The sequence below is a fragment of the Lynx canadensis genome, chromosome F1, assembly GCF_007474595.2.
Source record: "Lynx canadensis isolate LIC74 chromosome F1, mLynCan4.pri.v2, whole genome shotgun sequence".
Lineage (NCBI taxonomy): Eukaryota > Metazoa > Chordata > Mammalia > Carnivora > Felidae > Lynx > Lynx canadensis.
In genome coordinates this window covers 6,386,973-6,410,665 of record NC_044319.2, presented here as the reverse complement: position 1 = coordinate 6,410,665, position 23,693 = coordinate 6,386,973, and the positions used below count along the sequence as shown (strand labels likewise).

Here is a 23,693-nt window from a genome sequence, read left to right as displayed (position 1 = left end):
TTCATGTCCGATTTATGAAAGGAGGGCAATTACTCGCTAGCTGTGGATGGATGACAGAATAAATTCAGTTGAGAGTATAATTTTCACCTAATTTTGATGAGTTAAATTTTTTTCACAGAACTGGCCTATTGGTACAACTTACATTTCTTTAGATAGATGGTGTGTTTGTTGGGCAACATATATTTATTTGAATATTATTGAAGCCGAATTGTTCCTTTTTTAAATGATGGAATTTAAAATACACTTGATTTGTATATCCTGGGTTCAGTTTCTCAAAGCAGTAATGGAGCTGTGTGTTAATATATAGCTTATAATTGAAATGGTACATATTTGTACATTGTAAGCATTTCAGTGTAAAATTTCTTAATTGGAATACTCTTTCCCTTGGCTAATTCATTAGTGAAAATATTTATTCCTCAAGTTAATGCTGTATAGTACGAAGCAATTTTTGCATAGTGTAAACTTGTTTATGGTATTTTGATTTCACTTTAAAACTTTTATTTTGCTTCTTATACATGTAGTTCATACTTGATATAATAAGTGCAGACACACATGAGGGAAATACATATCAGCTGTCTGGTTTTACAAATGATCATTAAAATACCACGTCTTACTACTTTGACTCCAAATTATTGTCTTCCCGAACCCAAAAGTAATTTTCACAAGTGCACTACACAACAGAACTTCATCTTCCGCTGGTTAGCAGGAGAGGACTTAGATCCGTGCCGACAGTTCATCTGACAATGACCTTGAGGGGCTCTGCTCCTTGAAGAAGAAAGCAGAAGCTTGCGGTAAACAAAGTTCACTTCTGACAGATGGATTGAATGACAGAAAGGTTGCGAGTGCCAGAATAGCCCTGGCAGCGGAGGAAATGTTCAGTGGAATCCAACAGGAGAGGAGGTGTGAACAGGTGCAGGGTTGCTGACGGAAGGGGAACCAGATGGAGGGAGCCACAGCCAGTTTATTTAAAGGAAAAGGCAGAAAACATTGAAAGGCTGTGCGATCAGTGGCTAAAAGTGTTCACAGAGGAAGGTAAAAACTCACAAAGCAAAACTGCACAGTGGGGTAGCTAACACTTAGCATAATGGTAGTAATTTGTGAGTTTAGTTTGGAAGTTGCAATTGAAACACATTCATCTTGGCTCTTGACACCATCAAGTATAGATATTTGAGAGTTGTTTATTTTTTTTTTAAGTTTCTAAGCTTTTTTTAATCCATCCATTAATTTAATTTTTTCCAGCCAGAAGCTCCGTTGTGATAATACCAAAATTGTGTCGTCAGCTAGGAAAAGAAAAAAAAAAAAAATTTAAAGTGAAGGTTAACATTCCATTCAGATGGATCTTGTGATGCCTTAGTTTTGTTCACATATGGGAAGCAAATGCACTCACTGTTGGGTGACATCTGTAATATCTAAGAAATTTGCAATGTTGGAATAGATGCTGTTGGTTGCTTTTGTTGTTCGGAGTCTCTGTTCATTTTGTGAAGTCCAGTTTGATTGCTGCAGTGGGATTAATGCTCTCTAAAATACATATTTGCCTGTCTGATCTGCGGGTTAATTTCTGTTGCTGGGGTTGCCCTGGTTTTCACTGACTTTCCGTGACCTGCCCTCAGGCAGACACCTGCAATCTCAAGAATCATTTGCAATACAAACAGTATATAGCAGAGCAAGGATGGAGGGCTTTCCTATTTTCTTAGACCTATTAAAATTAAACTTTCTGCAAACCAAAGACCTCCTTGCGAATCCCCTGCCTGGTCGCATCATGCATGCCGTTTTTGTGGGCCCTCGTCTACCACTGTTGTCCTTGAGAAGTTTCCTACGTTCCATTACTGATAAGGCGATGCCAACAGAGGAGGAGCTGAAGCAGCCCCCAAGAGAAATGATGAAAGTGCACGATTATGTTGAGATTTTAAAAATCTGGTAATTGATCCACAAGAGTTCCTGCACACTTTTCACAAAGATGCAATACTCAGAGTGTATTCAGCAAGCACCGTATTCACATGTATTCACATTCCCCGTCTCAGAGCAGCCTGGATCAAATAGGTTATGGTGAAGTCGGGTGGGTGTTTCAGAGCATTATGATTTTAGAGATCACATCCATGGCATAGCATGCTTTTGTCAGTGCAAAGAAAGAACTGAAATCTGACTAGTAATTATAGAAGATGTTTGTTTACGCCTGCGTTGTTTATGGAGATCCGTGCTCTTGGTCATTTTTTTTTTTTTTTTTTGAGACTGAATGAGGCTATACACAACTGTATATTTGAAGGAAAAATCGTAAATGATTTCTTCTCACAAAAGGAAATTGATCATCTGTATTTAAAATCAGCTCCAAAACGTGCCTGTTTCTCCCCACTTGTTAAGAAGTTTTCATCTAATAAATGTTCTTTATTAATCTAAAATTTTACATAAAACTGATTAGAGCATACTTGCTTTAATCGTAATGTATTGATTCTGCCATCTCTTCTATCATAGCTCCTGAATACCTTTATACAATCCTTTTTACAACAACATAGAGCCTTTGTATGATAATGTAAAAAACGAGCACTGACCTGCTGTGTAACATAATACCATGAAACTCACCTCAGTTATGGGATACAAACTGAAAGGCTGTAAAAAGAAACTGCAACAATGAGTCATCATTTGATACGTCACAAATTAAATTGCAAAGCTCTTTATAGGTAGAACTGTTAGCTTTCCAGAAATATGTAAATTAATTGTACTTAGCATAATGTCTTATGTCATGGGGGTCTTGAAATTTTTTGAATGATGGGATAATGGGTTGATTACTGTTAAATAGGCATTCATTCAACAGTAGGTATACAGCTGCTGTAGATTTTTTTTTTTAATTGTTTTAATGTTTGGGGTGCCTGGGTGGCTCAGTCGGTTGAGCGTCCGACTTTGGCTCAGGTCATCATCTCACAGTCTGTGAGTTCGAGCCCCGCATCAGGCTCTGTGCTGACAGCTCAGAGCCTGGAGCCTGCTTCGGATTCTGTGTCTCCCTCTCTCTGCACCTCCCCTACTCATGCTCCATCTCTCTCTCTGTGTCTCTCTGTCAAAAATAAATAAACTCAAAAAAAATTGTTTTAATGTTTATTTTTGACAGAGAGAGAGAGACAGTGCAAGCAGGAAAGGGGTAGAGAGAGAGGGAGACACAGAATGTGAAGCAGGCTCCAAGCTCTGAGCTGTTGGCACAGAGCCCTATGCAGAGCTCGAACTCATGAGCTGTGAGATCATGACCTGAGCCAAAGTTGGACGCTCAACGAACTGAGCCACCCAGGCGCCCCTGTGATGGACATGTTTCTAAGGATCGATAATTTCTTGTTGGGATCTGTTGGCAACATTGTGGGCAAATGTCAAGTCGAAGCAAAAAGCCTTTTGCTCAATTTTTTCATATGGCTAGAGGATGTTTTCTAATTAATTAATTAATTTTTTACATTTATTTATTGAGAGACAGAGACCGTGAGCAGGGGGAGGGGCAGAGAGAGAGGGAGACACAGAATCCGAAGCAGGCTCCAGGCTCTGAGCTGTCAGCCCAGAGCCCAATGCGGGGCTCGAACTCACGGACCGCGAGATCATGACCTGAGCCGAAGTCGGACGCTTAACCGACTGAGCCACCCAGGTGCCCCTTTGCTGTAGGTTTTTTAAATGAAGAGGGTGTGATCCTTCTTTACAGTATCTAACAACCTTGTGGACAGGGTGTACATAAGTGTGTGTGTGTGTGTGTGTGTGTGTGTGTGTGTGTGTAGATTTAGAAACCTTCCTTAACTCACATTGTGAGTGGATGAATTGTGAAACTACCCATCTAGTCCAACCCTCATTCTCTTGTGTGACAACTGAGGTGCAGTGAGGCTCAGGGACTTGCCCGAGGTCAACTGTTCTTCGTGGAAGCCAAACGTGGGCTCTCCATCCCCTTGCTCTTAGTTCAGTGCTCCTTCTGGTCCACGTTATATGCCCCTGGTATTCAGTGATAATAGGACTGGTCTGAATAAACCTATCAAAATCTTTCTGTGGAAGTCTTGCACAACATGTTGCTGAAAGGAAAAATAAGTCTCTTTTTGGACCTTCCCACATGGTTACTGGTTCTTGAAACAAACAAATAAAAGAGCTGTACCTTACAAACATCAATTAAAACTTTTGGAACATTACTCACATTGACTCCCTTAATCTCCACAAGAGCCTTTCAGGTAGATTCTGCCATGAGGCCCATTTTACAGATAAGAAAACTGAGTTGAATGGAGGCTACTACCTTGACCAGGGTCACAGTGCTGGCAATTAGGTAGAGTAGGGATTCAAGCCTCAGCAATTAGGCTCCCGGACCGGCTTATGCATTATACTTCCTATATTGCCTGTGATGGTAGGTGTTGTGAGAAAATCAATCCTGTGACCACTTCCTTTTGGAAAGTTAAATTAAATAGGGTTCTTGACAGCCTTCAAAATGCTCACTAACGCACACTGTGACTCTTCGACAGGAATTTCTATTTTCAGCATTTCCCAAATGTATATGACTCATGGAAACTCTTCCATTAAATCTCCACATTCTCTCCCAGGAATCAGGTTTTTTAGGAATACACTTTGTGGGGGGCGCCTGGGTGGCTCGGTGGGGGTTGGGTGTCAGATTCTTGATTCTGGCTCAGGTCATGATCTCACAGTTCATTGGATCAAGCCCTGCATCAGGCTCTGTGCTCACAGCACAGAACCAGCTTGGGATTCTCTTTCTCCTCTCTCTCTGCCCCTCCCCAGCTCGTGTGCATGTGCTGTCTCGCTCTCCCTCAAAATAAGTAAGTAAACATTAAAAAAGAGAAACACACTTTGGGAAAAACTAATCTAAATTAATTTGTGGTGGGGTGACAGAAGTACCACATGAGACGTGTTTTTATCAGTACCTCTAGAACTTCTCTCCCTGGCCCTGCCCCCTACCTCCCGTTCATGCAGAGAGCAGATGGGTGGGTACCCTTCAGTTTGGGTTGTCTGTCCTCCAAAGCGGGGCAAGCGTCGGGGAGCATCTCTGACCATTACTTGAGCAGGTAGCTGTGCCAGAGTCACATGACAATGACTCCTTCCGTGGCTACCATTTCAACTTGGCCTTTGTCTGGTAATAGCTCTTGAAAATAAAGGTGACAAGTAACTAGTTGATCAGATTTAGGAACCTCTCAGAGCCTGACTCTTGGAATCAGATTTCATAGAATAAAATATCATGGATGCTTTTGGATATAAATCCTTTCAGACAAACTTCTGCTGGGGATTATTGGCACAGATTCAGAGTATGGGCCCCTAAATCGGACTCTGAAAGAGAGCTTCTTCTCCTTCAACTCTTGGTATACCAAGATTCCTCCCCTCTAAGTGTATCTTTTCCTGTAGTCTGAAGAAATGGAGCAACTCATGGATAGTAAGCTCTAGAAGTCGAGAAGTTTAGCACTCCTAATGTGTTAATTTTCCTGTAAATACACTTGGAGGTGCCTATAATTTATAATTACTTCCAGCAGCTCCTATTGGTAAGATTTTCGGTAAATAATGATGTTGCAGTGATAATGATGGCTGGGACTGGGCTTTCTATGTGTGGTCCTGGCTTTCCCACCCACCCCTCCCCTTCCCTTTTCTGGGTTCTTGAATTCTGCTTCTTCCAACAGATAAACTCCAGCAATTTTTGTAGAGAGTTGAAACCATTCATTGGCTTATCTGAATCCCACAAAGTATAGATTATGTTTTGCAGTAAGCGAAAACTACAAAGGCCACAGATTAGCTCACCAAGTGGTGGGATAGTTTATTAAATTGGCTGACAAGCTGATGGACGAATACGGCTACATCGTCCTCTTAATCAACTTTGAAAGTGCTAGTTTTTAGTAGAAACAAGTAATGAATGATACAAGGTTGATTACTGGTGATTCAGGGACGAAACCTGTGGGGGAAAATCTCTTAGAGAATCTGTTATTTCCCACGTAACAATTATAGAAATACTATTAAACGATAAAGATTTTCCAACCGTATGCACATTAACTTATTAGGAGTCTTAATGCGTGTTCATAACTGGATATTTTTCTATAATTTGCCAGCTTGGCTGTATGGAATAATTTTTTAATATGCTTTATAATTTAATTTTAATTATGAATATGTATTTTGGGAGGTGCTTCAAACCAGATTTGATTTTTTTCAAAGATCTCATTGCTTACATTTGTGTAATATGGTAACTGCTTCGGCTTCAGCTGTTCTTAGCTTTCTGTCATAATTCTCCTTCGTTTCTCCTTTCAAGCGATGGTGACTGGCTGACTTAAATGAGAAATTTGGTTTAAAAAATGTCATTTTAATAGTTTTTGCTCTTTAGAAAAATTATGTGATTTGATATCTTCATGAGGCATTTAAAGTTAGCAGGTTTTGGCCACATGGTTATTTTGATTTGTGCTACATCAGGATTAAAAATGATTCTGTGCTCTGGGGGAGTAGACAAAGGAGTTATGCTCAAGCCCCCACTGTCCAATGTAAATATAAGGAGAGCCACAAAATACAAACCACATACTTAATTAAACATCTCCAAAAAGCTGTATTTTATTTCTTTTTTTTAAATTTTGTTTTAAGTTTATTTATTTTGAGAGAGAGAGAGCACATGGGAGGAGCAGAGAGAGGGGGAGAGAGAGAGAGAGAGAGAGAGAGAGAGAGAGAGGCAATCGCAAGCAGGTTCTGCACTGTGACAGTGCAGAGTCTGATGCAGGACTTGAACTCACGAACCATGAGATCATGACCTGAGCCCAAATCAAGAGTCAGTCACTTAATCGACTAAGCCACCCAGTCCCCCTAAATAGCCATATATTAAAAGGTGAAATTAATTCTAATAGTTTATTTAACTCAATATAGCAAATAGTATCCTTGAACGTGTAATCAATAAAAATTAATCGGATTTTTCTGCTTTCCCACTCCCCCCCCCCCCGCCCCACCAATTCTCCACAGTTCGGTGCATATTATTTACACATACAGAGCATCTCACTTCAGTCTAGCCACGTGTCAGGTGCACGGTAGCCACATGTGGCCTGTGGCTGCTGTATGAACCATTGCAACCCTAAGCCCTTGTTTTCAGTTTTCCCAGCTTCCCCACAACACCCAGTATGGATGCCATTGGGTTTCTTATGAGCATAAACCCTGAATTCTCTTTCTACAATAATTGGCATCATTCTATAAAAACAAGAAAATCATGTCAGCTTCTTCTGTAATTTTGGAGCCAGGAGCTAGGCCTGTCTTTGATTAGTCCTTTTCTGAAAGACTGCCACTTGGAGCAGGAAGGGGAGGAGGAGAGAGGAAGCTGCCATTTACTGGTCATTCTCTGAAGGGCAGCTGAACTCTTAGCCGTACCCGCAGCACGCTGGAGTGAGTTCTTCGTATCTTACTGTTGCGTCTTTGTCCTTACACCTTAGAGCTGTTGAAAAATCAAATTGACGATTAAATAACATGATGCCAGGCTGTTAGTTGAATTTAGACATTTTCCAAAGGGTGGTCTGGACCAGATGTTACTGGTTGCTTTATATAGGTTGCCTCAGTCTCCGGATAACATCGTTTCATTAAATGAGAAAATGAACTTAACGCTGAGGTCCCACCTAATGGCACACGGCTAGTATCAGGTAGGGCCAGGGCCCAAATCTAGTCTGTGTGTGTCCAAATCCCAAACTCACATCCATTCTGCAATACCACTCCTCCCATTGCTTTTATCAGTAAATTGAGGAAATTTTTTATTGGTTTTATTGTTTCTTCGAGCTAGTCTTTGAGATAATTGTATTGACTGTTAGACTTTGTTTTATTATTTTTTTATTTTGTATTTTTTGAGAGAGAGGGAGAGAGAATCTTAAGTAGGCTCCACGCTTAGCACAGAGCCCAACATGGGGCTCGATCTCACAAGCCTGAAATCATGACCTGAGCCCAAATCAAGAGTCAGACACTTAACCAACTGAGTTGCCCAGGTGTCTCTGATTGTTATACTTTGAATCAGCATCTTCTAGGAATTAACAATGAGACTACTGATGGTACCGATTCATGTTTTTGAACACAGGATATGTCAGTGCTGTACTACATACGTTTTACATATAACATCCTGGTGTTCCTAAGGGAGCAGTACTGTCATTACCCCATTTCACATTTGCGAAAACTGAGTCATAGGCTAAGTGACTTGCTTAGGGTGCACAGCCAGGAAGTGGGCAGGTTGGGAGTCCCCTGCCAAGGCTGGCTGACACCAAGGTCTGAGCTCTTAACCTCTGGCTCGTTGCATGCAGATGAGTGGCCCAGCCCTGCTGGCAGTGGGCTTACATGCCAAGGCCTCAAGGCCAATGGCAAAAGCATTGTTTTTAAAGGCACTTTAGGATTTTAGTTCCTCCTATTCCTTTTCTCGGGACACGGATTCCTGTTTTGGATAAGCTCAGAACAGGCTACCTTGTAGAAATGAGTTTGCATGTAGACTTAGAATAAAGGTAGAATCTGGTCTTCAGGAACAGAAAGGGCGGCTCCACAGCCATAGGAATGGTGAGCGTGACGACCTATCAACCACCAAGGAAGCAGAAAACCCAACACACACTTACATTACTGCAGAGAAGAAACCTTTCAGAAGGCAGGTAGGAATAGTTATAAACATGTGTTCCAAGGCAAATAGATAATCCTGTTAAATCATAAAATGACTAAAAGGGAAAATGTTTTGAAGGAGAAAATGACCTGAGCCCTGGGGCAGGAACATGCTTCTCTTATTTGGAAAAGTGAGAGGATAACACAGGTGGGAACCGGAGCACGCGGGCTTCAGGCAGTTTTGTCTTCTGTAAATATAATTGTGCTTTTCAGCTCCAGAATCCCGTGGAAAACTGGACAGTTTCCAGAGATCTCAATCAAGTTTTAAAAATGAACTAACTCTAGTTTTGTTATCCAGCCAAGGTTAGTCAGTAGAACACAGTCCTGATTTCCAGGTACAAACGTATTGGGTGTTTGACCAAAAGCACACCAGTTCAGGGACATTGAAAACTCTATGAGTCTTTACTACAGCATGTCCCCACTTACTCAAACTCAGACTTCCGGTGAATTCAGCCATTTGATACATAGCTATAAGCCAAGACTTTAAAGAAGCAAAACCAAACGAAATGGAAAGCATGGCAGCAAATCATAGCAAAACAAGCGATAAAAAAGCACTATAAGAAGCAGATCAGTATGCTTCCATTTGCTTTCTGGATCTTCAGAATAGCCTCTGAGATTTTCGTGCAACAGCTATTACAAAGTGCCTCTGTTTCTAGTCACTGTGGTAGCCTCCAGCAGCTACAACGGTGAATGGTGATCCCTAAGCGCGTCCTGGCCGGGGCAATAGTAGCAGCACGTGGGCCTTCCTCATTTGAAATTATGACCTTGATTATCAAGTGGAGTTGGTTATATTTGCTATAGGTTGCTTAAGGAAAAAGAGTCATGATAAATAAATATTTTAGACATATTTCCGCTGGAACTGGTCAGATTTCTGTGGGTCTGATACCTGGAAAATTCTCTCAAGTGGGGACACCTCATCTCTCCACATTCAAGATAAATGAAGCATTATGTTGTGCTTGAGAAAGAAGATTCTATAAAATGAATTTAATAATTGTAATTCTTGCTATATAGCATATTTCTTAATAAGTTTAGTAGCCACAAAGTGACCAACACATTCCTCATTTACTAATGGATCTGATAAATAAATTTCAAAAACATATAATAATAGAAGCTTTTTTTCAGTCAGTTGTACGCAACTGGACAATGGTGTATATCCATTGACAGGGTACAGAAATGCCATTATGACATATATTGATCCTACCGATGTCTGATTTGAAGTTACTCATCAGAAGGATTAATTACTGGGACTGTGTAGATCAGCTGACATTTTTCAGAGAGGAAAGCCAAGAACGGACCAAAGCAGTTAGTTTATGTAGAAAGGTTAGAGATGGAAACTATGAATATTTTGACAATCTGAAGGTGCAAAGGCAAAATCATGATCTAATTTATTTTATGCACTAGCATAATTGTTCTTATTCTTTGGTCTGGTGAACTGGGCCCATGATGTTGTAAAATAGGATATATTTACAACCACTTACGCATCAGAGACCTCTGAGCTCTCAAAAAGTTTTAAGGGTGAAAATTACTGAAACGTACATTTGGTGGCTGTTCAGTCTCAGTATCTACCTCTGGTATCTACCATGTCTATGAAACAATTTCAGAAATTGCTCTTGCTATTGCTGTAGTAATAAGTGCTCTCCCTGCTTCTAATGTTGTCCCTTCCCCATCTGTTCTCCACACCGCAGCCAGAGGGATCTTTCTGAAGCCTGAGTGTGATCACAACACTCCCCTGCTTAAAACCCTACGTTGGCTCCCTATTTTCCTCAGGATGAAGTCCTTAAAAATAGCTTCATGTTCTGGCTCCTGCCTATAGCTTCAGGCTCATCGTTCTCCAATCTCCTTCTACCAGCAGCTCACTTCCACCCTGCAACGTGTGTATTCCACCCTTCAGTCCTGCCAAGGCTGTTTGCAATTTTCCAGAGGCACCTGGTTGTCTCTCCTCCTCGAATCTTTGCACATGTTGTCCACTTCACTTGTAACAATATTCTTCTCATTCTTTGGATGGCTAATTACAATTCACTTTAAGCCTCTGATTTTTTAAGTTTCCCCAAATCCTCCCTGACGGTACCTTGCCCCTCTCCAACTCCTGTCCCATCTGCCTGTATGATAGCACGTAGTTAGCCCTATTTTAATACTTACCATTCTACTTTAGTTGTTCTTTCTTGTCTGTTTTCTTCACTAGACCATGAATTCTGAAGGCACAGTCATGGTCTGTGTCTTGTACACTGATGCATCCTCACACTTTGGTGCTTGGCACGAAGTAGGCGTTTAAGTATTTGTTGAATGGATGAGCAATACGAATCTGACGAAACCGCTCATGCGAGGCAATGCCATGGAATGGAAGTACACTGCACTTGAATCGAGAAGACGGGTGTTGGTTCTGGGTCTGTCACTTACTACAAGCTGTGCACCATTGAGCAAATCCCTTAATTCTTTAAACTTGGGATGCCTCTTGTATCAAGCAGGAATGTCTGTTCCATCCCCCTGCCATACAGAATTGTTATGAAGAGTAGGCGGTCAATGCATTTGAATGTTCTTTGCAACACAGAAAGCATGGAAGTGGGAGGATGTTCAGTTGGTAACAGTCTCTGGTTCTGTCTTCAGTAAGTGAGAGTTGCACACGAGATGTAATAGAAGCAGGCAGTATCCAGTCAAGCACGGCCCCCGTTGCCTTGACAGAGTTTTCAAATCAGTTTGGAGCTACTATAAGAGAACACTTTTGGAGAGAAAATTATTTTTAGGGATGTTTTTGTTAATTATTTCCTTTCTTTTGTGTTTATTCCTTTGAAAGAAGTTGATGTCCTTTCTGTTTCTGCTTCCTTTCCTAGAAGTGACTCACGCTCTAATCGGATAACTCATCTTTCAACATTGTACTTAAAATTCTGACATACTTTGCAGTGAAGAAAATAGAAATAATTTACTCGAGAAATATGTATGATGCCATTAGGGTTTTTTTCGCATACTTGAGGAAGTAGGGGTTCCTGAAAGCTACTCCTCTTGGATTTTTTTAGCCCTGTTTGTTACATCCTAGTATTTCTACATTTGCTTCACTATAAGAACATAGCTCCTGTTAGTGGTAAACAAGTACAGGAGTTTTTGTTCTTGTCAAATATGGAAGACATCATGTTGTCTACTAATTTCACTATTGTTTTTCTTTTGTTATTATTGTCAAGAACAATAATAAAAATAAAATCAAATTGTTGGCCAAAATAGGGTTATCTTATCCTGTTCTCTTCTGATCAGTAGACAGGAGGACCCTTAAACCTGTATGGACACTTAGTAGTTTCCATCTCTTAACAGTTGCTCATTCATTTGTCCATCCATCCATCCATCCATCCACCCATCCACCCATCCATCCATCCATCCATCCATCCAACCATCTATCCAATATTTGTTGACCACACAACTATGTTCCAGGCACCATTCCAGGCTCTTGGGATAAATTAGTGAACAAAACCAAGGTCTCTATTTTTTAGGTACTTATGTTCCAGATAAGATGTGTGTGTCTTATCTTCTCTAGGACTCTGTGACCAGCTGTAGGCCGGAAGCATATTTGCGTGACTTTCAGTGTTTTTGTAAAGATCACTGTATTTCTTTAAGGAGGATACAACTAATTGGTTGTGTCACTGTAAGAGGAAGTGATCCAATAACATATGGGACAAACTGAAAAGGAGAAGGACAGCTGTCTTGGAATTTGGCTGTCAAGATGGGTAATATAGGTATTAAAAGACACACACTTCTGGATAATTGAAATAAGACTCTTGTTATCCTTTTAACCTTCTCTCATTTCCCTGCACCCCTGGATAAACTAAGAGATTGAAGTATAGGGATTCATACTGTGGACTTGAGAGTCAGGAAGGCCTGGATTGCCTGGCTATGCCCCTTAATAACTGGAAGATTTTGGACAAGTAGGATAAACTTTCTAGGCCTCAGTTCCCTCTTTTATAGAGAAAGGATAATAATAGAACCTACCTCAGAGGGCGTGAGGATCAAATAAAAGGATAAATGTAAAGAGCTTAGCTTATGGTAAAAACAATAATAAGTAAACAGCTTACTGAAATTATTAATCCTTTAAGGCAGGATTTTTTTTTTCTGCCTTATTTGAACGAAGAACCCCCGGATTAAAAGAATTAAGTTACGTGTCCATGGCCACATGAGTAATAAGACAGTGAATGCCATGTTTTGACACTGCAGCTGTGTGAGTTTTCTACTGTACTCTATTGCCTCTCTAGATGTAACTTTCCCAGAACACAAAGAAAATCAACCGAATATGGTGTGGATGCATTTGTAAAACAAAGAAACAAAAGGAAGCAATAAAACTGTAAGCAAATATTTAATCCTAGGTAATAGATTTGCTTTCTGTAGTAGATTAGAAATTTTGAAAGTGCTTTCTGTGTATACTGCGTAAGTTTGAACAAATGTTGAAGATAAATATGTTGAAGATAATGGGAACCAAGTTTCTCACTGTTGAGGAAGGAAGTTAGTGACAGAAGGAGGGGAGACTGGGTTTTATCTATGTTGTTGGATTGGAATTGAAAACATTAGCATGCATGTATTATTAATATGAACACACATAGAAAAATATTTATAAATATATATTCATACATTGATACATATATTCTTATCCTGGTTCTGTCTACTAAAGTGACCTAGAAGCAAACTTCTCAGTAGCAATGTGTACCCCCTGATGACGGATCTTGGTTTCTAAGTACCATTCTCCACTAAAAGGCAGAAGAGTTCCTTGGACAAATGCTGATTGCATGACTGATACAGGGATAGTACCAGATGAACCTGCAACATCTTGTGGGGATACAAAGCCAAGATGTCCATAAGAACAATAGAGAGATATGGGGTACCTGGGTGGCTTAGTTGGTTAAATGTCTGACTTCGGCTCAGGTCATGATCTCGCGGTTTGTGGGTTCAAGCCCTGCATTGGGCTCTGTGCTGACAGCTTAGAGTCTAAAGCCTGCTTTGGATTCTGCATCTATCCCTCTCTCTCTGCCCCTCCCCTGCTCATGCTCTGTCTCTCAAAAATGGGTAAATGTTAAAAAAATTTTTTTAAAGACTAGTAGATATAGGAAACAGCTTGAAGGGGTTCCCACTGGCCAAATCTAGGATGAATTGATAAATAAATGGTGGCCATAATAGTTTGCAACCCATTGAATAAAATAGGAATCCAGGATTCCATGCTGATATCAATAAACTAATAAATGAGAGAGAAAGGAAGGCCCTTTCTTACAGCACAATGTTAATTAATAAATAAAAAAGACTGTTAGACACAGGAGTAACCATGGGATATAAAACTATTAGTTGAAAATTTAATGAGAAATAGGGTATTCACATGGTCGTAACATCTCCCAACAAATTACCTATTGATTACAAAGAGGGAAAGAGTAACATTACAGTGGAGAAGCCCGGGAGAGACCACCTAACCAGTGGTGAGTCAGGGCTGGCTCATGCCAGCCTATGAAAGCCAACGGTACGCATTTCTTCCCAACTCTCTATTCAGTGATGTCACTCTAGTAGCTTGAAATAGGCCACAGAAGAAGTATTTACACTGAAAATTGGTAAACACTACAAATAAGCAATTCCTCCCCCCTCCCCCTCACCCTGGAGACCAGTTATTAAACATTTTAGAACACACCAATGACATTACCCAAGTGATCAAAGATAATATCACCAATCTTGGGACAAATGGACATGATGTGTCTTACTTAACTCACAATAACACCCACGCCTCCCTGCTGCTGCTTTTCTATATAATTCCACCAGATATGGCTTTTGGCGAGTAAGCATGTTATAAAGGGTCTCATAAGTTTCGTCATACTGACATTCTGCTGTCACAAAGCTCTCTGTACTGTACTTTACAAGGGAAAGACCTTTTAACCAAAAGGGTTTTATGTTTAACACTAGAATGTCAGTTGTCAGTGAAAAGGAGACTAGAAACATGGCAGATGGGATTGGAGCCTCAAATCACTGCCACTACAGGTTTCATTCTCGGGTTAGACTTGAAGCTTTCATCATTTCTGTCCCAGACTCATTGATGAGCTTTAGGGTCACCAGAAACTTTAGTCCCTCAACGTAGTTATAAAATTAATACATTTTTCTTTAATGTTTATTTATTTTTGGGAGAGAGACAGAGCGTAAGTGGGGAGGGGTAGGGAGAAAGAGGGAGACACAGAATCCAAATCAGGCTCCAGGCTCTGAGCTGTCAGCACAGAACCCAATTCGGGGCTTAGACTCACAAACTAGCAATCATGACCTGAGCTGAAGTTGGACACTTAACCAACTGAGCCACCCAGGCACCTCTGAAAATTACTTTTCAGGTGAAATGACTTCTCCTTTTCCAGTTTTATCTTTCTAACACATTGGAAAACCTCGTATTACTTTTTTTTTTTAAGTTTATTTATTTTTGAGACAGAGAGAGACAGAGCACGCGCCATGGAGGGGCAAAGAGAGAGCGAGACACAGAATCCAAAGTAGGCTCCAGGTTCTGAGCTGTCAGCACAGAGCCCAATGTGGGGCTCGAACCTATAAACTGCGAAATCATGACATGAGCCAAAGTCGGATGCTTAACCAACTGAGCCACCCAGAGGCCCCTAAAATTTTAAATGTCTTTAAAAAAGTTCTAATAAGTCATTTTTGCTTGGTGACATGCGTATTTTTAAAATAGTGGGATTTAAAATAATAAATGATAAAGTTGAGGATCAGAAACATAAAGTTAATTCTTCAGTCCATTTCTTTAATGGGATGGTAAATATCATCATAGCCACTTTAAGAAAATATAATCACCAGAACTGTAATTGGAAAAAAGGAGCGACAAAGCCTCTGTGTGTACTTAGTCCACGCTTGAGGTCTACCCAGTGCTTGTTAATTTCCTTTAGCTCTCAGTTGTTACCAAGAAAACACTGACATGCCCACCAGGGTGCATGTGTGGCCACCAGCGATTGTGAATAAGTTGGAGAAGGTAGCTGTTCCTGTTCTAGCACATTTACTCCTTTTTTTTTTTACGTTTATTTATTTATTTTGAGAGAGACAGAGAGGGTGAGAGGGAGAGAGGGAGAGAGAGAGAGAGAGAGAGAGAGAGACCATGAGCAGGGGAGGGGCAGAGAGAGAAGGGGAGAGAATACCAAGCAGGCTCCACACTGTCAGCCTAGAGCCCGACGTGGGGCTCAGACTCACCAACCATGAGATCATGACCTGAGCCGAAGTCAACAGTCAGAGGCTTAGCCAACTGAGCCACCCAGGTGCCCCCTTTGCTCCTTTTTAAAATCAGCTCTATTGAGGTGAATTTAAATATACTAAACATCACCAGTTTTAGGTGTGTAATGAAATATATTTTGACAAGTGGACACAGATGTGGGACCATCGTAATCATGATAGAGAACATTTCTATCAACCCCCAGTTTCCCTCCTGCCCCTTTGTTTCCTCGCACCCCTCCCCGATCCTTAGGTCCTGGCAGCACTGACATGTCACTGTGGTGCCTACTTTCCTAGAATGTCATGTTCATGAAATCACGCAATATGTTTTTGGTGTCTGGCTTCTTTAACTAAGCATACTGCTTTTGACGCTCACCCATGTGTTATACGTACGGTAGCCTGTTTCTTCTTATTCCTCCTATTCCTAGTTCCCTGTTGTACGGCCACACCACAATTTGTTTATCCATTTAGCAGCTAGTGGGCATTTAGGTTGTTTCCAATTTTTAGCTATTATGAATAAATCTTTCAGCCTCGTTTTTAAAAAATGTGTATTTATTTATTTTGAGAGAGAGAAAGAGCATGAGCGGACAAAGGGCAGAGGGAGAGGGAGAGAGAGAGAATCCCAAGCAAATTCGTGCCGTCAGCACAGAGCCTGATGCGGGGCTCGATCTCATGAAGCACGAGATCAAGACCTGAGCCGAGATCAAGAGTCAGACGCTTAACCCACTGAGCCACCCAGGCATGCCAGCCTCATTTTAATAACAACCAAGAAATTCTTCTTTACAGCCATTGCTTTCCAATTTAAAAATATGGCTAACTTCAAGTTGGATTGAGTGAGATCATCAGTGTTTCTAATGAGAACTGAAAGAAAACCGGTTGGGGAAGACTGGCTCAGCTACCCTTCATGATGCGCTCACACCCAGCTAGGATTAACCTCTCATTTTCTCTGCCTCGGGAGTTTTTGCCTTGTAGCTTTCTTGTGGTGTATCGCACCCTCTACTTTCTATGTTAGCCATTTTGAATTCCCTGTTAGGAGCAAGGACTATGCCATACTTATCTTTGTTTGACTCAGTGCCTAGCAGACTGTCTTTCACGTTATGGGGTTATGATAAATATTAAATGAATTGATTCAGATTCTTCTCTAATCCCTCCCTTGGCTACCTAAGTGGTTTTTATTACTCTTTCAGTCCATTATTGCATTGCCTCTGGAGTGTCATAAAATAGGCTTCCTTAAATCAGAATACAGTAGATCGTTGGTTTGCAAGCATAATTCGTTCCGGAAACATGCTTGTAATCCAAAGCACTTGTATATCAAAGTAAATTTCAAGAACCATTGGCTCAGTTGTGATTATGTGACATTTGGCTTCACATACTACTCATACTGCAAGACATCGCTGGTTTATCACATTAAAATTTATTAGAAATGTTTGCTCGTCTTGTGGAATACCTGCAGAACAAGTTATTGGCAATCCAGGGTTCTACTGTATTTCAAGTCCCATCTCTGCCTTCACATCACTTACAATGTAACCTTTGAGCAGATTTCTTTTTTCAGCTATAATGTGAGCAGATTTAAATAAATAGATTTGAGGGGTGCCCGGGAGGAGGCTCAGTCAGTTAAGGATCCAGCTCTTGACTTCAGTTCAGGTTGTGATCTCATGGTTCATGGGTTCGAGCCCCATGTCGGGCTCTGTGCTGGCAGTGCAGAATCTGCTTGAGATTCAATCTCTCTCCCTCTCTCTCTGCCCCTCTTCTGCTTGTGTGCTCTCTCTCTCTCTCTCTCTCTCTCTCTCAAAATGAATAAACCCTAAATAAACAAACAAATAAACATAGGAGGAAAGGGGACTGAAGGGAGGAAATAGGAAAGTAAAGACCAGCTGTGTTTTTATGCAATGAAAAGAAATGGTCACTAGTATTATTGTGATCATTTTGTACTATGTACAAATATCGAATATGTTTTACACCTGAAACCAATATATTATATGTCAATTATACCTCAATTAAAAATAATAAAATCACATGTCATTTCTTAAATAGAGTAAAAATTGGGGAAGGAGTCAAGAAACAAAAGTTGATGTGTAGCTCAACGTTTGTTGGTAGACTACTCTTTTAAATGGTCTCATTTTGTAATGAGAACCACAATAACAGTAAGTATTTTTCATAGTAAATTTGGAATATCAGTAATTAGGCAACTTCTCATGCTGAAAATTGATGTTGAGGCTGGCAACCCCTACGGAGGGGACTCATAGCCCCAGTTTGCAAAGGGTAGCCCCAGTTATGACTGTTGTCTCGATGTGCTAATAGTACGCCTTTTCACTCTCAAATAGGTATTGGTTTTGAGCAGTGCATAGTACGGCTACCCAGTTATTAGGGGTCTCAGACCCATAACCAGGGGTCTGACCTGGGAGTGGTTACTCAGTAGAAGAGACCACAGTGCTCTTTTTTGGCTGATTCCTTCAGCAGCATGGTCTCCAGCTGGCAAAGCTACTAGAGCCATTCTCTTCCAGGTACTCTTCCTTTTTAACATGTCTGAAAAGCTTTGCCTCCTCATCTGAGACATGAGCAGATTCTCCAACCTCACTAAAGGTGCATCCACCCTTCCCCCACAGCAAGGGTATAAGAACATCCGTTCATTAGTGTTCACTGCCCACTTCTCATGTGCCAAGTATTGAGCGGCGCTCAGGGTAGAAAGAGACAAAGATGACAAAAAGGGCCAGGCACATAAACCAATAACGCAAGTGTGCTAAATGCTATCTTATAGGACATATACATTTGCAACGTGTACTTAGGTCATGGGGGAAAGAATAATTTAGGAGAGAATGGAAGGAGAGGGGGAGAATTCTGAGGACACCTCAAAGAGCAGTATATACTGAACAGAACGATGGGGTGGGGGTGGGGGGCATGGAACAGGACAGGTGGGGGGAGACACCCCAGGAAAACAAAGAGACATATGCAATGATCCATGGGCAGAAAAGACACGGTGTGACTGGGGAGGCAGAAAGTGGCCTAGTCTATCTATTTGTTGCAATATACCAGTTTGGAACTGAGTGTGAAGCAAGACCTTGGAGCCAATCCAAGGGGGTGTCGTTATTAGAAGCACCAGAAGGGACCTTATTTCACATTTAGCATGGACTCCTGATGATTCCATTTGAGTGAGATATGGGTGTAGTTTCCTTCTGAAATTTTCCACCACAACATTCCTGCATGCATTGACCAATTTCAACGCAGACTTTCCTTATGTTGCTTTATAATTAGAAGCCAATGAATTGAAGCTCCACAGCGGTATGTAGACTACTAGTGATAGCTTTATGGAATTGTTTATTTTTAGTTTGGCAAAGGCAAGGCAGTAAATATCTCAATTAGTAAACTAAAACAGCACGGATGAGAAATGCCCACAAGGAGATAAGGAGTTAGAAATAACTAAGTCAGTTAATTAAAGGAAACCCTCATTTCACTTACCCATATTTAGAGTATGAGGAACCGACCTAATGTGTGTGCGTGCGTGGTGCCGCCCGCGATGAGACCCCCCTGCGTTCGTCAGCTTCTAATTGTTCAGGCAGTCTCTTTCTTTAAGAACCACGGTGATGGGTTATTGGACTCAGTGGCGTGACCCATCTTGCTGGGTCAATATCCCGTCACAGCGGGGTGGGATATTGTCTTGGACCATGGAATATCCTCATCCCGCCATTTCTTGCAACGTGACCCCAAAGGGGCCCTACTGTGACACGCTAGGGGAAGTCGTTCATTTTCATATTCGTATTTAGATTCACATTACATGGCCTAATGTGTGAAGGCATTGAACGAAAACATGCAGGTGATACCGCAGAATCATTTCCTCACTTCTAGAGAGAATCTCCTGCGTTACATCCGAGCGTCTCCAACGCTTTGTTTCGAGAGTTTAGGGTTTGGAGGATTGAATCATGCTCTTCCTAGAACCGTAAGATGATTAGGAAATACCATTCCAGAGATAAAACATGAACTGGTACCACAACATTGACAGTCTTACAGTAGAGGGGGTTTGTGTTTTAAAGTTACAAAACACCAATATTCGGGTGTCACGATTTTTTGATTTTTAAAGTTGCGTCCCTGAGTCCAGTTAAATTTATGGCGCGTATTTACCACAGTAGGAAGGGTCCTTTGGATCTTCCCCCCCCGGGGGCGGGAGTGGGGGGAGTCCGACAAAGACTGTTGTCTTCTCACGCCCCACAATCGACGACCGCGTCAGCTCTCTGGGGTCTGTAGGGGAAATGAGGAGGCCCCGTGCATCTGCAGATTAAATTTCTGTCTGTCTCCTCTCTGCTTTGTAGACTGGAAAAAGATAGCATTCAGCAGAGGCTTAGCAACGAAGCAAAGGCCCAAGCCCTTCAGGCCCAGCAAAGGGAACAGGAGCTGACACAGAAGATACAGCAAATGGAGGCCCAGCATGACAAAACTGGTAGGTGGTAGGGGAAGATTAGAGCCTGGGCACTCGCTCACAAGCCAGGCCCACGCCTTACTGTGAAATGACATCAGGAACACCTGTAACCTTTGGCTGGCCGAAGGGAGCAGATGCTAACTACACCGGAGATTCCGAATTACATATTAGTTAGCGTTTAAAAGAGAAAACGGAAAGTATTGCCCACTGTCTGTTGATTTCAGAGTGCTGCTCTCACATCTGTTGCACCATCTGGATTATGAGTTTATTTACCTGTGTTCAAGAAACGTAAAGCTGAGAGAGACCACAACAAAGTAGAAAAACAAAGGGCTTGTTTTTGGCTGGGTTTTCAGGCACACATGTTATATAAAGAAAATAGCATCAGAGGCTCTGCGGGAAATGCTCTGAGCTTACAGTTAGAGTCTCCTGAATAGCATTGAACAGTTCCCACAGTACACACATTATAGCTACTCTAAAAGCCTAATGAGTTTGCTTCAGCATCCAAACTGGAGAAAAGCTTTAGCCATTAATCGGTTCTTAATTCACTGTCGCAGCTGGATGTAATTCAGTGGCTCCAAATTGATATGTTCCTTTATTTAATCTTTGCAGCTTCGAACATTTTTAGCATTTGTATGATGTCCCCACCTCCCCCCAGCCCCTGTCTAGAGTGATGTTTAATCCTTCACATTCTTCAAGTTCTCAAACTGCTGGGGAAATTCGCTAATACAAGGCATTGACCACAGCTGGCAGCTTGGCTAAAAATTGCCATCTTTCATCACGTTGGCGCGATTTTGCAGACTGAGTTGGCCAGTAACTCTTTACCTTGCATTTGAAAGTAAAATGCACTTTCCAAGCAGGCAGTTTGATGTGTTCAGTCAGAGCATTATGTGGTTCCTTTCACTTTGGAGTTGTGTGTTCACAGACAGTGTTAGTCAAAACAAGACAGTGGCAGTCATTATAATTCCGCACCACATACTCCAAGCTGATTGTACTATTAAAAACAAAAGTTTAATTGATCCCGTCTCTTCCAGAAAAGTGTTGCCTGGTTTTTAGTGCCTTGATTTATTTTGCTCTGGATGACGCATGCTTTTTGCCAATCGATAGTTAACATTGAAAAGAAATAAAGGGACTTAGCAAAGCTTACACTTAAAGATAATTCGCACATGATTTCATTGCACTGCATTCGGTGACATGCTAAAAAATTACTGCTTATCCTGTAGGTGGAAAATTGGTCATGTAAAATTCACTAAATCATCGATTTGCTTACAAAGAGGCAAATGTCATACCGACTCACATGAGTCCCTCCAGCACTTTCCAGACTCAATAGATGTTTTTCCACTAAAAGTAAAAGGAGGAAATTTCAGGAAAAATTAACATTTGCCTTTCCTGCTTGCAGGATTCCGGCGATCGAGGGGTCTTGGGCAGAATCTCTGAGCGCTACGTGAGAGTATTTAACTGTTAAGACCACCTTAAGAGCACTCCCTTTTATTTTGCAGGAAAATATCACACTCTCTTCAATTCCTTTGACCAGATCTTCCTTGAAGCTCATGCTGTTGACAATGAAAGCTGAGTTCTAAGGAAATTATGTGTTTCACCTTCATAATGAAAGAACTATATACCAGGGGTGGGGATAGGGAAATCTATGAGCAAATGTGAAACTCAAAGCAGGAGTTACAGTATACAAGAGAGTTCCTCAGTTATTTTGTTTTTGAATTATCTAGTCATGATTATTTTTGACACTCTGTTTATAGTAAAATTGTCAAAATAAAAATATAATATCTTGCCTATTACAAAGATATAAGCATCTTGAGGTTTCTGACAGTTTATCAGCACATTAAAACATTACCCCAAGCTGGTATGATAAAAAATGTTTCTGGTGTGTAATTATTAGAAAAATTAATGCCTCCCAAGATTTAGTGTCTTGCCAGGTGACTGGTGCTTCGACTTAGGACATTGAAATTGACCTAGTGGCTTATAGGAAATGGGTAGTGGTCTTAGTACCTTTACCACTCTACATACAGAAGCATGCCGTCACAACCATAAACATCTTATGTTGGTGGGGGGGGGGTTTGTTGTTATTTCTAGAAAATGAACAGTATTCACTGCTGACCTCCCAGAATACATTTTTGACAAAGTTAAAGGAAGAGTGCTGTGCATTAGCCAAGAAACTGGAACAAATCTCCCAAAAAAGCAGGTAAGTAATATGATAGAATACTTTCAGAGCACTGTTTGTGTAAATACTATCGTTTGTTTCCTTAAGAAAAAAAACAGCATCTCCACTATTTTAGAGTCTAATGTCAAAATTAGATATGTGTTGATAGGTTAACTGTGAAAATATTTTCTCTGTATGAACACTTTCTTGATTGTCCATACAGACACCCTGGTGTGTTTTCATGATTATGTATACGTACTATTATTTGACTTTTTTAATGTTCAAAATTGATAACTATGAAACTTCAGAACACAACAGTCAAGATGACAGGTATTCTAATAAAGGATATGGGTGAGTTAAACAGTTGGAAAGCCTTATGTTAATACAGTTCATGTTTTAATCTATTCTCACGATTCTCCGTGAGCACACAGAAGCTATCTTTAGGTCAAATGATAATAGATGAGATGTGTACATACAACAGTGAAAGTAGGGGATACTTCAAAATACATAAACCCAAGCCATCCTTTTGTTTCCCCTAAAATTGTTTTACTAGGACAGCTATCATTCATTTTGTAGGTACACTGTTTTTGTTTATTTGTTTTTTTAGTAGGCTCCACACCCAACGTGAGGCTCAAACTCACCACCCTGAGATTAAGAGTCGTGTGCTCTACTGACTGAGCCAGCCAGCCGCCCTGGTACACTGCTCTTTTATAAAATACATTGATTGAGATCTTAATTATTTTTGGCACATTTTCTAATCAGATTATTTTAGCGAATGAATTATTTTAGACTCTAAATTGTAAAAAAAAACAAAAAACAACAAAAAACCTGAGTTTTCACCTTGGCTCTGAGAGTAACTGTGTAGTCACGGACAAATTTATTCGACCTGCTTGAACTATTGTTTCCTCTTGTAAATGAACGATGTTGGACAGAGTCACTTTGAATTCAACTACGAAAGGCATCATTCATGTAACTAACAAGCTATCAGATATCACATTAAAATATAACCAAATGGAAAAATAACCTGTAGATCTCTTCTGTATTTTTCTGAAGCTCACTTAGATCTACACAGAGCAAGCAGTAGTGCTCAGCAAACAAACTTCTGACTTTGGTATCTCATTCAGAAAGAATTTCCAGGAGGATCAGAGCATATCTGATGACCCTGAGCCCCATCTTGCGTTCCTGCATCAATGAGGTGGCTTAGCTGATGGAATCCCCATCCCTGAATCTTTTGGGGGAATCAGAAGGCTTATGTTATGAACTCAGTTCTTTCTGCTCTCAGAAAGACAGAGGCTCCCATAAAGCACCCAGAATGTGCTCTGACCTGGGCACCTTCTTAAC

General features: G+C 40.8%; 1 protein-coding gene across 1 annotated transcript in view; it reads left to right on the top strand.

The window, feature by feature from the left end:
* The window catches only part of SDCCAG8 (SHH signaling and ciliogenesis regulator SDCCAG8), a 247,243-nt gene that overhangs the window by 136,662 nt on the left and 86,888 nt on the right, over positions 1–23,693 (top strand). Inside the window, 2 exon segments of the mRNA XM_030302262.1 lie at positions 20,086–20,221; positions 22,286–22,394. Of these exon segments, the coding sequence (XP_030158122.1) occupies positions 20,086–20,221; positions 22,286–22,394 (245 nt within the window).